The sequence below is a fragment of the Podarcis liolepis genome (assembly GCF_965112155.1).
Source record: "Podarcis liolepis genome assembly, chromosome: 6".
Classification (NCBI taxonomy): Eukaryota; Metazoa; Chordata; class Lepidosauria; order Squamata; family Lacertidae; genus Podarcis; species Podarcis liolepis.
The window spans coordinates 94,368,128-94,384,839 of record NC_139559.1 but is presented as its reverse complement, the minus strand read 5'-3'; the positions used below and the strand labels follow the sequence as shown (position 1 = coordinate 94,384,839).

Sequence of the window (16,712 nt, the reverse complement as noted above, 5' to 3'; positions counted from 1 at the left end):
GGTCAGGGAAGCTCTGGGTTGGCGGTGGTACCACCACTGCCTCTCCCCCTCTCCAAATGTGCAGGATCCTGTCCTGCATCCTGTTTTCAGCAGTTGCCAGCCAAATCTTCTGGACAGCTCCCTGTTGGTTGGTTGTTTCCCAGCAACTGTTGTTTCAGGAGTACGCTTGCTCTAAATTTGGATTTTCCTTTTTTTCTATCATAGCTAATAACTACAAATAGAACCATCTTCTGTGTGTGGAGTGAGTAGAGTTGCCCAGATCCTACTCAGTACTACCAATATCTAAACGTAGTGCTAGATGTAGCAGGTAGAGATGTTCCTTCCAAGAGACAAGAGGCTGCTATTTTTACAAGCTGTTGTATACAAGGGGTGACTGACAAGAGAGGAAAATGTTAAGGTGACTTCCTCACATTCAAGGCATGCTGTGATGCTAGCTGCCAGATATCTCCAGCAGAGTGTCATCCCTAGAGATGGCCTCATAAGTGGTCTCTTTGTTCCTTCTTTTGTCTCACCAAAATGTGATGAAGAAGCATATAATCACTGCCCTCTTGAATTTAACCTGAGTACCCTCAGTCAATTTTGAATTATGGTGCTAGAGGAGACTCTTGAGAGTCCCATGGACTGCAAGAAGATCAAACCTCTCCATTCTGAAGGAAATCAGCCCTGAGTGCTCACTGGAAGGACAGATCCTGAAGCTGAGACTTCAATACTTTGGCCACCTCATGAGAAGTTAAGACTCCCTGTTGGGAAAGATGGAGGGCACAAGGAGAAGGGGACGACAGAGGACGAGATGGTTGGACAGTGTTCTCAAAGCTACAAACATGAGTTTGACCAAACTGCAAGAAGCAGTGGAAGACAGGAGTGCCTGGCGTGCTCTGGTCCATGGGGTCACGAAGAGTCGGACACGACTAAACGACTAAACAACAACAGCCTCAGTCAAGTTGCCTGTAGTCTGTTCAACTATAGACTGTAGCCTGCCTATTATCTGTTAGATAATAGAAAATGGTACATGATAGTCTTTCTGAGTCCATCATGTTTCTCAATGGTATAAATTAAAAATACAGTGGTACCCCGCAAGACGAACGCCTCGCAAGACGGAAAACCCGCTAGACGAAAGGTTTTTCCGTTTTGGAGACGCTTCGCAAAACGAATTTCCCTATGGGCTTCCTTCGCAAGACGAAAGCCCATAGGGAAATCTCCGGGACAGGGCGTCTTGCCCACTGTCCTCGGACCTCCTCCCGCCTCCAGGCTTCGGAAGGCTGCTCTGAAGCCTGGCGGGGGGCGGAGAGGTTTTTTAAAAACCCCGGGACAGCGGAGGACTTCTCCGCTGTCCGGGGCGATTTTAAAATGCTGGCGGGCGGCAGCGCTGCCGCCCAGCAACATTTAAAAAAACCCTGGGACAGCGGGGGACTTCTCCTTTGTCCCGAGGTTTTTTAAAATGCTGGCGGGCGGCAGCGAAGGCTTCGCTGCCGCCCGCCAGCATTTTAAATTCGCCCCGGACAGCGGAGAAGTCCCCCGCTGTCCGGGGCGATTTTAAAATGCTGCCGTGGGGGGGGAGCAAAGACTTTCGCCCCCCAGCCTTCTGAAGGCTGGCGGGGGGCGAAAATCTTTGTCCCCCCTGCCTGCCTGCCTGCCTGCCTGCCTTTAAAAGCCCTCCCGGGGGAGCGGAGAAACGCGCTGCGTTTCTCCGCTCTCCCGGGAGGGCTTTTAAAGGCAGGCAGGCAGGGGGGACAAAGATTTTCGCCCCCCGACAGCCTTCAGAAGAGGTCCTGGACCTCTTCTGAAGGCTGTCGGGGGGCGAAAATCTTTGTCCCCCCTGGCTGCCTTCCCGGGAGGGCTTTTAAATCGCCCCGGACAGCGGAGAAGTCCTCCGCTGTCCGGGGCGATTTTAAAATGCTGCCGTGGGGGGGGGGAGCAAAGACTTTCGCCCCCCAGCCTTCTGAAGGCTGGCGGGGGGCGAAAATCTTTGTCCCCCCTGCCTGCCTGCCTGCCTTTAAAAGCCCTCCCAGGGGAGCGGAGAAACGCGCTGCGTTTCTCCGCTCTCCCGGGAGGGCTTTTAAAGGCAGGCAGGCAGGGGGGACAAAGATTTTCGCCCCCCGACAGCCTTCAGAAGAGGTCCTGGACCTCTTCTGAAGGCTGTCCGGGGGCGAAAATCTTTGTCCCCCCTGGCTGCCTTCCCGGGAGGGCTTTTAAATCGCCCCGGACAGCGGAGAAGTCCTCCGCTGTCCGGGGCGATTTTAAAATGCTGCCGTGGGGGGGGGAGCAAAGACTTTCGCCCCCCCCCCAGCCTTCAGAAGAGGTCGGGGGACAGATTGTCCCCGGACCTGGTCTGAAGTCGGTTTCCATAGGAACGCATTAATTGATTTTCAATGCATTCCTATGGGAAACCGTGCATCGCAAGACGAAAAACTCGCAAGAAGAAAAAACTTGCGGAACGAATTAATTTCGTCTTGTGAGGCACCACTGTATAGACAAGAAGTTGCATGGAAGAAAGGGACTTTAGCTCAGCAGGAATTTGGTTGTAACACGACAAATTCACTGGTAATGACACAATGACAGAGTCCCGAGTCCATCCCTTTTCGAGTGCTCTGAGGAGGGCAAGCAACTGCTTCTCCTTGTCCCTGATGGGAGAATATCTAGCAGAGCTGTTACTCACTAGAAGCCATACAGCACAATGCTATGTCTACTTAGAAGTAAGCCCTATTGAATTCAGTGGGGCTTACACCCAGGTGGATGAGGTTAAGATGGCAGACCTAGGCCAAGGCACTGTGTATTTTAATTGAAATATTCCAGAAGGGAAAATATGTGTTTGTTCTTAGATGATGCACACCCTTTTTGCAGCCAGGCACCACCTTAGAAGATGAGTTCCCTACCATTTGGGAAAGGAGAAGGAACATCTGTTCTAAGATGATGGTGCTGCCACAATTTTTGTAGCTACTTGTACTAAAAATAATGAACAGGTTTGAAAAACTGCTGCCAAATTGATTGGGACACCTTCTAAATAGATTCACAAATTAATTGACTAAACGAGATGCCTCTAATTTCTCAAATCGTTTCCGTTCACATCCATGCTTAGTCTCTCATAGTATCTTTCTCTTGCCCCCACCCAACACTTTATTTTGCCAGGGCTCATCTAATGCTCAAGTCTTGCTCCCAAAAGTGACAATTTTTTGCTTGAAGAAGTTTGGGAGTTCCTTGTTGCAGAATTCTGAACTTCCACCCTGAACGATGAAGGTTCCCTCTCTGAATTGCTGAAATAGTTTGTGTTTTTTGTTACTAATTTTGCAGGTATTGTTCACTGGATTTTTATAGCTTTGGAGCGAAAAACTGACACTATAGCATTGTGGGACCACAATAGGACCCAATATCCCATGCCCATTGCCACTCACAAGTAGGCCCAAGAATGCTAACATGGGATAATTATTGAAAACTTCCTGTTAATGTAAGTCAAAAGAGCGCGCTTACTGTTGGCATTTGGGGGCCTCTTTGACACCAGATTCTGCCATTTGTTTTAAATTGCAGTGCTTTATTCTGCCAGTTGCCCAAGGCAGACTTAGCTTACGATCCTAAGGTTTAAGAACAGCACATGAAAAAGGGACGCCTGAACCACGGTTGTAGCCTTTTCTAAGGCAACTTCTGCATCCTTAGGTACATCTCTCATCCTCACCGCAGCTTCCTCCCCCCAATTCTGGTCACTCATCCAACTCCTGCTTCCTTTCCACAGACCAGCATGCAATTCCACCGCCAAACACACAATCTTCTGCTTCTACACTTCTCTGCCCTTAAATTCCCCACCCCCTGCTCCATTATATGGCTGGGGGAAGTCAGGGTCAGGCCTTCGTTTTAAACCACCCATGTAAAACTGGCAAACAGGAGTTCCACCATCAATTTTAAGTCCGGTGGTGGAACTCCTGTTTGCCAGTTTTACATGGCAAGAAGAAAGGCACCTGTCCGCAATCTGACTTCTCATTTATTATGGAAAGATACGACTGAAGTGGTTCCCCCTGCCCCTTTACTATTATTTCTTCAAGATCTTGTATTGCTGTATTTGCATGGTTATCTTTTGCTTGTTGTGAGATTATTTTGGTTATCGATATGATTGAGTCAGTTGATTTTTTCCTCAAATGTCTTATTTACTACAATTCTCATTTCTTGGTGTTCTCTTAAAAATATCAAGCAAAGTTTTGCTACTGTAGATGGATGGTGGCTGAGGCTGGCGGCAATGTCAGGAAAGTCAGTATTATTATTGTTATTCTTTTTAAAAACGTTTCAAAGTAATAATTGTAACACTCTGTAAAATCCAGATTACCATCTAACTGAATATTAAATGGCGCTGTTAGTAATTTGTGGGGTTAGGAAATTGCAGTATCTCTTTATATTTTCAAACCAGCTGACATCTATTTTCCTCCCTTTTTTGGTGTTGGATGAAATGTTTAGGCTATACTTCCTTTGCTTTCAAACTTAATTTCCTCATTAGTTTGCCAAGAAAACCCTGCACATTTTTGTCGAAGCTAGTAATGGGGGTATCTTTTCAGTCTGAGGAGTTTTAAATGCAAAATCCCCCCCATTCAAAAGTGTCCCTCAACCCCTTTTGAGTGGGACTCAGACCCCTTGAAATCCAGGTCTGGTTTGAAATGGGGTTTGGCCCTTGCTGATAACCAGCTCTCCTTAGCCAACTTCTCCATACTGTTCCCAAGTAACACCACCTATATGCTTCAGAAGAGCACAGCAGAAATGGATTTATCATTTTCCCTGCCTCCCAAATTGAATCAGGAGACAGACGAAAATACAAACCCTGTGCTCCACTGCTGTCATTTCATCCCAGGGAGCATGGGATTAAATCTTTTTTTGCCTCCGGATTCAATTTGGGAGCCAGAGGAAATGATACATTATTGTTTTTGAGAAAATGACACTCCACTTAAGGGAAGTCCAGAAACGACAGCTCTAGCAAGTTTTCCTTCTCGTTGCTTGAAAAGGTGTTTGGGAGGGTTTGCATGGCAAGGGGAGGCATGCTTCATCTATCCTGCCCCCCACTCCCCCCCAAAAAAAACATTCTTGGAAAATCTCCAAAAAGAAAACCCAGCTTTTGTGGGAGCATTTTCTAGGAAAGCTTAAAATGACAGAAAGAAAAAGGGTTTTGAGGCAAATGGGGTGAGGGTCACACAGAGACCAGGATATAGTTTTCATCCATTGAGGGCCCCTGCTTTCCACATGCGCATGTAGGATACATTAGATGTATCAGAACATGTGTGTGTGTGTGTGTGTGTGAGAGAGAGAGAGAGAGAGAGAGAGAGAGAGAGAGAGAGAGACTTTTCTCCTGATCCAGAGCTGAAATCTCTTCCCACCTGCCTTTTCCTGACCTTGCACCAATCCAGTTTTCTTCCAGTGAACATCGCAAAAGAACTGGCTTACTTCAGTAAATGAAAATCGGCATTACATTATAACAGGTGAGTCAATGGCAAACGAAAACTTGCAGGTTTCTGTTTTATTTCCTTGGTTAAATCTGCTCAAACGATGTCGCCGTCCATTTTGTCGGGCTGATCTTGCCTTTCTTTGCAGACAATACTTTCGCTTTCAAGTCACAGGCAGCAAAATGGGGAAAGACACGAGGATAGGTAGATTATTTATTTCCATAGATTTTTATAAAAAATAATTATCAAATACAAATAAAATAAAATAAAATAGCAGCAGCCTCAATTGTGAATAAAACCCTCCCTCCAAAAGGGGACAAGATGGTCCAAGTTGCTAAAGGAAGTCCCATATCCCCTGAACCGTAAAAAAGAAGCAATTAGCCCCAATTAATTTTCCCCCTGGCCTGCCATCAGCTTCTCCAGCTGAATGTGGCTTCTTCATCCTAAACCTTCAGCCCTGTCCTTGGGGGAGTTAACAATTTATTAAACACTGGAAGTTATTAATACTGGAATGCCTGTTTTAGACAAACTAGAAAGCTGTCTGGCAGCCAGGTGACCAACCAGGCATGTACCTTTTTGAAGTCTGGAATCTCTGCTGAAGGAGTTGTATATGAAGCAACTGGCTAAGGTGTCAAAAGACACCGCTGCTGCGAATGTAGGGTCACGTTTCTCCAATACATCAGAAAATAAAGCCCCAACTCAGCCTCCGTGGTAAACCCTTATTATAATGGGACCATTTCTATGAAGATAATGTCCCAAATCCAGAGCTGGTTTTGTGCTTTGAAGCACCTGCACATGCCATTGGATGTGTTTGATTGGACCAATTTCTGCTGTCAAACCCTTTTTAATGATGGTGATGATGATAATGATGATATTAAAACACGTCTACAGTCCACACGTAGAGGTTCTTTGTTAAGTGCAGCAGCTCTAGGCAACAATCAAAACTAACTTTTGCATAAACCTCTGACGAGAAGAAGCCTTTGCCTGGCTCAGAAATTAGTCATTATTTCAAAAGGAATATGGTCTGCCAAAGCTGTTCTCTTAGTGTCTCGCAGCAGCTTCAAATGGTACCTTGCTGCAGAGGAATAGGAGAAGCTTCCTGTTCTTCCACAAAAAAACATGTCTTACTCAAAACCTTCATTGCCTCCCACCTGGGAGACACGTTCATTATCTCTGTGCCAACGGGTTACATGGCTCTCATCATGGAAACGATCTGGAGTCTGAATTTTGGAAGGGATGCTTGTGTAGAGGAACAGGAAGCACACTGTACTTGTGCTACCTGTGCTTGTGCAGCAAAATAGCACCCAAAGCAACTCTACGCAACTTGTTCTTTTGTACCCAGACGAGAAACAGCTTCCTGGCATTTTGTCTTCCCTTTACAGGCAGTGAAATGGTGCGCCTAAACAAATTGGAAGTGCTGGTGACAGGAATTGTCATCTCTCTCGGGAACTCATGCTGAGTTTGTAAAATGAGCTATGCTGCTTCAAATGCCACCCTCCTAGTCAGCCAAGTTCCTTCCTGACCATCAGCCTCTCTGATGGGCTGAACGCCAGCCCTCACTCTCTGGTGAGCCATACATGTGTTTCCAGACATGTTACTGTCTCACCCATATGTTACATGTTCAGATGTATGGGGGAAGCTAACAACCCTGTAATCATAGAACTATAGTTCTGAGGGTCACCTACTCCTAAGCAGACTTACAAATCACTTTTGTGGTTCTGTTTAGTTTTGTTTTTTTTAAGCTACTTCCGGTCTACATGGTTGCAGGAAAGCTCCACCAACAAGTTCCTCCCCTTGCCTGACTCTCCCATGCAACTCCTCTCGCCAACCATTTCATCTCAGCTACCTCCAAAACTCGAAACAAGCCTGGCCTGCAAGGGATGTGTGGGGCTTTCTTGAAAAAAACTGATGGGGAAGGGGAATGCTATGTGCATCGTCCCTCCACTCCTGCTATTGCTATTGATTGGCAAACGCACGTTTTTCCAGTTTAGCGTGCAGTTTTGCCCTTATTAGCATTTAGGTCACGAGTATTTGTTATATTCCAGACTGTGCTATTCTGAGGCATCACATAGCATTAGGCAATTCCAGTCCAAATCATATAGAACGTCCTACAGCGAGGTCCGGAACCTTCTGAGCCAGTGTCTTCCAACAAGAGTGCCTGGCAGCAATTGCTTAATTTCAGAGTATTTTACAGCAAGGTTGTGACAACCACCAAATAGTACGTAGGTGCTAGTTTTAGGCAGAAATTAGGAGGAGAAGGATGAATAAGCTATATGCCCTTTAGGGCACACATCATGGTGTGTCTCAGAAGTGGCCTCTGGCTTTTGGTGTGGGTAGTGCCCAGGCCACCTGCAGCTTGTGACATTTCAGAGGTTTGTTTTATGCAGGATACAGCAACTGCTTGGTGGTTAGATGCAATGCATGCATCTCTGGGCAAAATGTATTATATATATATAAAAAAGAGCAGCTGCAGGTTAGCCTACATTGCCTTAGGAACAGGTTGGGTGGGAAGTTTAACTCCTTCGCTCCCTGCCCCAGGCCCAACAAAAATCTCTGAAGCTGCCAGTTGCATTTCAAGGGAAGCTTTAGCTCCTGCCATTTGGAGCTTCCCTTGAAATGCTAATCTCGGGCTTCACCACTGCCCTGTGAAACTAGAGTGCAACCTATCCCACCTTGCATTCCTGCAGCTGTGCCTGGTAGTGACCCAACTCTCTTGCGTGGTTGTGTGTGTCTTGCTCTGCTCACTGTGAGAACGCAGTGGTAACACTCTGCAGAATAAAACTTGAGAACCACTTGTCCGGAGCAAACATATACCACATGGTGTTCTGGAGCAGTAAAGTATCACAGTGCAGTGTGCATTCTAGAGCAGGGATCACAACAAAAACAGATTTCTTTTTGAGGGGGTTCCTTCATCTGTGGAGGGTTTTTCTTTTCCTTTTTGAATGTGTGTGGGGTGCTTAGGCATGCTGTGTGTGTTTGTGATTGAGAAAGACATTTGGGCAGAGAAAGGGAGAGTTGCATGTGTGGTCTGCAGGTGGGTGTGGCAGAAAAGGAGAGGTAATTGCGTATGATCTGTGAGTGATGTATATGGTATATGCTTGAGCAAGGCACCAGTATGTGTGTGTCAATATTGTGTTGTTTCTGGAATCAGCAGCAGCAGACTGTACATGACTCCCCGTTGGAATGACTATACTCCCATGGCAGCCATTTTTGTGACTGGTGCCCACAACACTAACTTGGATTTTGAAATAAAATAAAAAAAATTCCTTCCAGTAGCACCTTAAAGACCAACTAAATTAGTTCTTGGTATGAGCTTTCATGTGCAAGCACACTTCTTCACACACGAAAGCTTCACACACGAGCTTGCACACGAAAGCTCATACCAAGAACTAACTTAGTTGGTCTTTAAGGTGCTACTGGAAGGATTTTTTTTGTTTTGACTATGGCAGACCAACACGGCTACCTATCTGTAATTGGATTTTGAAATGTGCCTGCAAGTCCAAAAATTTTGGTGACCCCTGTAGTTCAGCAGTAAAAGCCCACAAAGGTTGCCCATTAGACTATGTGAAGTACCTCTGGGTCCCCTGTTGCAGGACTGGAAGAATCTCCCACCTGTGTCCAAACAGGAAAGCTTTTTAGAAAGCTGCGTCTTTCTGGACACAACATGGCAAACACACTCCTGGATGGGAAGGAAGGCTAGGATAGCAAAACTGAAGACGAGTTACTTGTAGACTTGTTTGCAAGTCTGCCCTGATGTATGGACCCAGTACAGTAATGTTAAGTTACTTTAAGAACAGTGTTCTTTTTAATGTTCAAATGTGCAGATTTTCTGTTGTAGCCTTTGGCCTATATAGGTACCAATTATCTGAGACTGGTGGGGATCTCCTGTTACACTGAAGTACCCATCTTGTGGCCAGTTTATGCAGTGGGCAGAATCAAATGGTAAAGCTTTTCCTGGACTGCACCACCAATATTCTCTGCCCATAAGGAAAAACAAATAGAATGTCAAGGAGAAGGGGGGGCTGTGTGGGGCTGGAGGGGGCCTTCAAACATGCAATCTTACACCAGAAAAACAACAACAACAACATTACTACTTGACTCTGCCGTTCGCATAAACCAGAAATCCTTCTGCGTCTGGAAATCCCTCTGCATCTGACACCAAGTTTTCTGATGTCCCATACTTCACAGCAGCACGTTTTAGCTTAATGATCAGCAAATAAAAATATAATATAGATTTGTAATAAAATTATGCTTAAATATTTGCAGACAAATCACTTTCCCCTCTCTTCCCACCCCCCACCCCCCGCATTTGCAAAAAATCAAGCCCTAGACAGTGAATGAGGGTAGCTGGGCAGACTGACAAAATTCAGAGCAAAGACAGTTGTAGGTGGCAAACCATTTATACAGTAATGCACTGAAGGCAGCCTCGGGGGCCTGATCCAGAGCCAGATTGCTGGCAGAGCTGACAAGGCTGTGGAACAGGCCCTTGGCCGGCACCTTGATTCCGATGGGAAAGAAGCTGAACGGGTGTTGTAAGGCTGTTGGCTTCCTCCCTGGCGCTCCTTCCCCTCGCTTGCTCTCTGCCTCCTTGTCATTGCTTGCTTTCTTCCATACGTGCTTATGCCTCCCATAGCACCAGGTCTCTGTGCCCCTGCATTCCACTGGAGTCCTTCCCATCAGCCCTGCGTCCCGCTCCTCCTCAAGCCTGTGTCGTATCCTCCACTCGCTTCCCAGACGGCACAAGCGGCCCTGGCTGCTGTCACTGGTTCTCTTCTGCGGCTGGGTCTCGACAGGTGCACTCGTCCCGGTCACAGCCGATAGGAAATACGACCACCTGGGGAGAGTGGGCAAGAAGCTTGCTTAGGGAGCAGAGTGCATCTACCTGAAAGCAGGTCCCTCACTTGGTATTGGAAAAAGCCAGAATTTAAAAAGCAGGCAAAATTAGTGGAGATCTGGCATGCCTTCTCTGGCCTAAAGCCTTACACAAACCAGATTCAGTGCACTAAGCATCTGCTGTTCTCTTGAAAGCTTTTCAGATTTTGTCATTCTGACCTGATGAAAGGGCTATTTGAGCTATTTGGCCTTTGAGACCAAACTCTTTGTCTGACCTGAATCAGTTCAAATAGAACAAAAAAAGAGGGATTGACTGGGTATTTTTCAGTGATGCACGATGTCTCACTCCAGCCCTACAGAGTCAACCCTTCTCAGCTGTTTTGTTTGGCTGCTGCTCAGAGGAAGCTTCACCACCACTGTGTTTCCTCAAGCCATTGACCTCTGCCATCCAGCAAAACTCTTCCCTCCATCACCAAGATGTCAAGAGGGGAATGGGTTCTGCTCTGGGCACAAGATCCCAAGAGCTATACTCCCAAACCCTTCTCTTCTTCCTGAGTGATGGAACGAAAAATGATTCAAGATGCACAACAAAACAGGATGGAAGAGAAGAACCAGACTTGCACATATCTGGAGCGAGGACTGACTCGAGATCTTTTGTACAGATAACATGCAGGTGGCAAGAGAATATGATCAAGAAGAAGGAACTAAGCTGAGTCCCAACCCAAAGGAGGATGGCCATATATGATTTACAGGAGTGCAGAATAACAAAATCCTGGCCAACATTTAAGACCGACCTGGTGTTAAACGCCAACAGGCTGGGGTTCCCATTAGAACTCCTATAATTCCTCTTTTAAAATAGCTGCACGGGTTGCCAGTTTGTTTTTCTCGGTCCGATTTAAGGTACTCACACCAATGTTTAAAGCCCTAAATGTATTGGGTACCAATATCTTCTCTACAGACTTTGGTGTTAAGGTCAGCAGAGAAGGCCCTCTTGGTAGCACCCTCAGATGTATTGGGGGGGCAGGGGGAGACCTGGGAGAGGTCATTTTCTGTGGGGTTAACAGCAGCTTAGGGAGGTGGTTGGGAGAATACAGACTGGCAGGGCAAGGGTTAAGCACTCTCTAAAACTAATGGACCCCCAACATCCCACCTACCTTCCTGGAGGAGACAGTGGAGGAGCAACAGTCCCCTCCATCGTACTGGCAGTAGGCCCGGTTGTTGGCAGTGTCGCACCAGCCATCAGCTTCAAAAGGCTGGAAAAAAGAAAAGGGCATTGAGTGAGCAGGAAGACAGAAGAGGAGACTGCTCTGGGGTCAAAAACAATGAAAATACTACTGACAATGAGAATAACTAGATATAATAATATATGAACATACTGCATTAATTTGACTACAAATTACATCTCATACTTCCCAGAGTCACAAAGTTTCTTGTAACTTAAGTGAATAAGCTGAGCAGTAGTCTAAGACAGACTTCTTCAACCTGATGTCTCCCAAATGTTTTGGACCAACTCCCATCATCCCTCACCACTGGACCATGCTGGCCAGGGCTGATGAGAATTGCCGCAAGGAAGGTCATTTCAATAGAAAGATTAAAAAAGCTCCAAGGTCCACCAGGCAATTCCTTGAAACATTGTACAATGGCATTTGCAACCTTTACGGTCCCAAATAATCCTGGGAATCAAAGTTACTGCACACATGCCAGGATTTTGTGCAAACAGAAAAGGAAACTGAACACAAAATTCAGTTTCCTAAGAGTCTTGGCGTTATTGCTTTTTAAGCTGTTGGCACTTATGGCTGCAAACATATGTTTGTAATGCATGGGCTACCAGCATGAGTCTGACCAAACTGCGGGAGGCAGTGGAAGACAGGAGTGCCTGGCCTGCTCTGGTCCAGGGGGTCACGAAGAGTCGGACACGACTAAACGATTAAACACCAACAACAACAACAACAACAACAACAATGCACGGGCAACTAAGCAGAATAAACTATGTTGTAAAATATGCTGAATTTTCAAAGTTCGGCATGTTGTAGAATTCAGTTTCGCTTGGCACAGAATTTTGGTTTGTTATATTTTTCTCTAACCACAGACTAGCCCCCACGATTCTTTACCAGAGACCTCTTAGCACTTTTGTCAAAGCATATTGGGTGATTGCTTTAGACTGATGGCGCAGGTTTAAGGTAATAGCTTTAGGGCCAATGATAAGAAAAGAGCGGTTCTCATATAAGTTTACACGCTTTTTAGTTAAAAGGAAAGCCAGAGTGACACACAGATAGACAGATAACAATCTACATTTTACACACATACTGAAGTAATCCTCACAAAAGCCCTGTAAGGTGACTATTACAGAGAGCCAGTGTGGTGTAGTGGTTAAGAGTTGTAGTCTTGTAATCTGGGGCACCGGGTTCACGTCTCCGCTCCTCCACCTGCAGCTGCTGGGTGACCTTGGGCCAGTCACACTTCTTTGAAGTCTCTCAGCCCCACTCACCTCACAGAGTGTTTGTTGTGGGGGAGGAAGGGAAAGGAGAATGTTAGCCGCTTTGAGACTCCTTCAGGTAGTGATAAAGCGGGATATCAAATCCAAACTCTTCTTCTTCTTCTATTATCCCTGTGCTGCAAGTGTTGAGAGTGAAGGGATCTAACACTAAGTGATCGTGGTTTGTCCAAGGCTACCTCATGCGCTCAAAGCAGAGACGAGATTTAAACCATCAATCTCCCAGCACACTCTCACAGAGCAATCCCATACATGCCTACTCAGAAGTAAGCCCTTTTGATGAGGCTTCCTACCAGGAAAGTGAACACAGGGCTGCAGCCTCATTATCACACCAGCTGGGCAGCATTCTGCCTCCAACAGCAGCTGATCAGATGTCCCTGGCCAGCTTCCAAGGAGAAGTATGAGACAAAGAAAATCCCCTGTGTTACAACACAAAACAATCTGATCAACAAAAGCCAACACGTGGACTAATAATGCATTGGCAATATTTATGAAACACTATCAATTGTTTCTTAATTCATAAACAAAAGCCATATAATACGTGCAAGGAGTCACAGACTAATAGAAGTCAAATGAATATTCCATCAACAGGAATGCTTAGAATGGTGTGTAACCACAAAGAAACACTGGAGCTGAGGCAGAAAGCCTTTCCACAGTGCATATCTATATCAAAGTTTGTTTGAGAATGAACTGGAGTCGGGTGGTGAAGCACAGCAGCAGCAAACAGCAAACAGAACAGTTCTTCGGGATAATGAACTGCTTCAACGATATTTCTTCATCAGCAAGTTAATAGTCCTCAAAGGTACATAAAGTGATCATGGATCAGCTCTCATGCAAAAGTTGCTGTTTGTTGCTGCTGTGCTTACAGCACCACCCAGCTCCAGTTCATTCTCAACCAAACTTTGATATAGATATCAACTGTGGAAAGGCTTTCTGGTTACATAAATAGTGCCAATACATTATTAGCCCACCTGTTGCCTTTTGTTGATCAGGCAGCTTGCATGTACAGCAAGATTAAGACAGCTGGCTGCCTCTGTCGCTTGCCCTCCAGGTAAATGTGGTCTCTAGTAAGTGTCAGAAATGTTTGCAGTTAAGCTGTCCTGACTACCACTGATGTGAGTTTCCTGAATCCTTTTTAACAGTCATATAAGCAGGAGGCCAGGCTTGTCCTAATGGAGTCCATATGTTAAAAGTGTGTATTGTGTGTAGTACTTTCTTTTGTGAAGAAGACTTCAAAAAGTCAAGACTTAATACAGGTAAATACCATCAAACAAACAAAGAAATGTTAATAAATCTTACAATTAAGAGTGTGTCCCTTCGAATCTACCCTATGATCTTGGATATCTGTAGAGCATCGTATACCTGTGCATACATTCAATGTACATTAGGAGGAAGACACAGATGCTGTCTAGCTCCTCACATTTCTTTCTAGGAATACACAATTAGATGGTCACTGAAATAAACATTCCAGAAGGATTATTCAACTCCCAACAGCTTGTACAAAATATCTGGCACCCAGGCCCTATTTTCCCTTTCCAGCTAGCCCTTGCAAGAACTCCTGACAATGCTTGTCTCCCGCTTATTGAAAATGACAGAATCAGGCACACAGAGTGCTTGGGATAATTGTCAGCACCAGGATAGCAGGCAAAGAAGAAAACAGCATAACTAGAGAGAGGGATAATCTGGGGACCATCTCCATATTCCCCCCCCCTTTTTTGCAGAGTTCAACGTGGCAAGGATTTTTCCTCTATCCGTATCATGACTCATTGGCAAAAACCAAAAATGCACTTTTTATCAAGTTTCCATATAATTATTGCAAACAATTGCCTGTTGCCCCGGATGCTAGTCCAAAATGACTTCCAGATTAACATCTGTGGAGAGGAGGTGCTGGGTTGGGGCGAAGATGGCTTGTCCTCATAGTATATACATATGACCACTAATTGCTCCCCTCCCAACCACTTCAAGCCACCAAAAACATATCCAAGCTGGAACAAACACGGACTCATAAGACAGCTCTGGAGAAATATGACAAGTCATGTTAAAAATTATTTGGGGTGGGGGTGGTTGGTAAAATATGAGAGAGGCTGGCAATTTGGGTTGAAGCATCCTGAGAGAGAATGGATTCCAGTCAGTTTGCAATGCAAGATGCCTGCATTCTTGGGTGGTTCCTCCCGCTCCAATTGCAGCCCCATAGAAAAACAGCCCACAATATTCAGTAGGTCCAGACTAAAACTCTGGAGAGGCTTTTTGTGCTTTTCGTGTACAGCAGGGGTGTGCTGGTGGAGCGTAGGGGAACGATCCATTGCAGGAGATGGCCTTCAGCTCACATCAGATTTGGTAAAAGTTATTGTGCTCTTTCATTATTTCACTGCTGGAAGATCTAGGGAGAGTTTTAGTATAGCATTCTAGCTGGATAGGTATGAATTCAGAGAGCATTTTTTCCCTCTATTTTCTCCTCTCCCTTCTATACATGCACCATCTTCTGAAACTACTACAGTGGTACCTCGCAAGACGAAAAGAATCCGTTCTGTGATTCTCTTTGTCTAGCGGTTTTTTTGTCTTGCGAAGCAAGCCCATTGACGGATTAGCAGATTAGCGCTATTAGCGGCTTTAAGCGGCTTATCTGCTGATCGGATCAGCTGATAAGCGGCTTAGCGGCTTAGAAAAAAGGGGGGGGAAACCAGCAGGAACTCGCAAGACATTGTCGTCTTGCGAAGCAAGCCCATAGGAAATTCGTTTTGCGAAGCACCTCCAAAACGGAAAACACTTTCGTCTAGCGAGTTTTCCGTCTTGCGAGGCATTCGTCTTGCGGGGCACCACTGTAATCCCAACCTTCGCCAGAAGACCTCATAGCCAACAGCCACGCATCTTGCTACCATATGTGAGAACCTGTTGCTCAGTGCAGACAGATGGAACAAATTGTTCTAGAATAAGGACCAGTTTCTTCTCTCACCCTTCACCTCCCGTGTCCTGCTTTAAAAACAGGACCTACTTCTTCCACCAAGTGCTTGCAGAGTTCCGATTCAGAACTGCAGAGAAAAAGAGGGCCCCCAAGCTTCCAGCAGAAGCGAATCCCAGATTTCATGCCCAATCCCACATCAAGCAGAGGAAGTCCTGAATTGCCTTTACCAAACACAGCAGCCTGCCAGACCTCCTGCATGTATCCTTCAAGACTTCCTTCATGCCATGGTCACCTGCTCATCTGTAGGTTGAAGCAGGTAATGAAACTCTTGGAAACTGTACAGGAATTAGATTCCTGGTTTTCATGCTGTCGGTGTGCCACATGGTATTTGTGAACTTTTTTGTGGGCTACCAACTTTTGTGGACTTATCTGAATGGCTATAATTATTTCCAACCTGTAGTATGAAAAAGGGGGAAACAGTTCAAGTGGTCTGCAAAATATTCTGAAGTCTCATTATTACAAGTCACTAAGAAGTTATGGTTTTTTTGTTTTGGAGCCAGGCCTAGCACAGTCTGGCAAGTGTGAATGACTGAGCACCAGCAGAAGGAAATCTATCTGGCTCAAATACCCTGGAAAAAAAGTTCTGATAAGCACAGACTGGGAAACATCTAGATTTCAACTCCTGGCACTTCGTAGATGAGACAGGCCCTCAGAAAGAAGCAAACATATGCTCTCTTGTAGTGAGTACCACATGGTGGTACTTTCAAGCAATGCACTGGCAGCACCAAACTGATGTGGCAAAAACTACAGATGGCTTTAGCAACAAGATCTCGCTTCTGTTTCATGCTGAGATATGATAATGCAAACCCAATAACTGGATTTCCATATCTGAGTTCACACTACAAAAAGAAACACAAGTGGCCTATGAATGGCAGGAGGCCCGGGGGGAGGGGGGCGGAGCAAGAAATCATGCAACTTTTCATGACCAAATGCACATGGAGCAGCTCACCAGCTGACACACATTGGGAGTTTGGAGGTGCCTGAGGCCCGTGGCATAAAACAGCAGAGGCAA

General features: G+C 45.6%; 1 protein-coding gene across 1 annotated transcript in view; it reads right to left on the bottom strand.

Moving 5' to 3' along the window:
- Positions 1-9,792: 9,792 nt before the first annotated feature.
- Positions 9,793-16,712, bottom strand: part of PAPPA2 (pappalysin 2) — a 124,905-nt gene continuing 117,985 nt past the window's right edge. Inside the window, exons 21-22 of the mRNA XM_083507013.1 lie at positions 11,399-11,497; positions 9,793-10,245 (exon numbers count right to left, since the gene is read on the bottom strand). Coding sequence (XP_083363139.1) covers positions 10,171-10,245; positions 11,399-11,497 — 174 coding nt within the window. The 3' untranslated portion in view covers positions 9,793-10,170. The remainder of the gene's footprint in view (positions 10,246-11,398; positions 11,498-16,712) is intronic.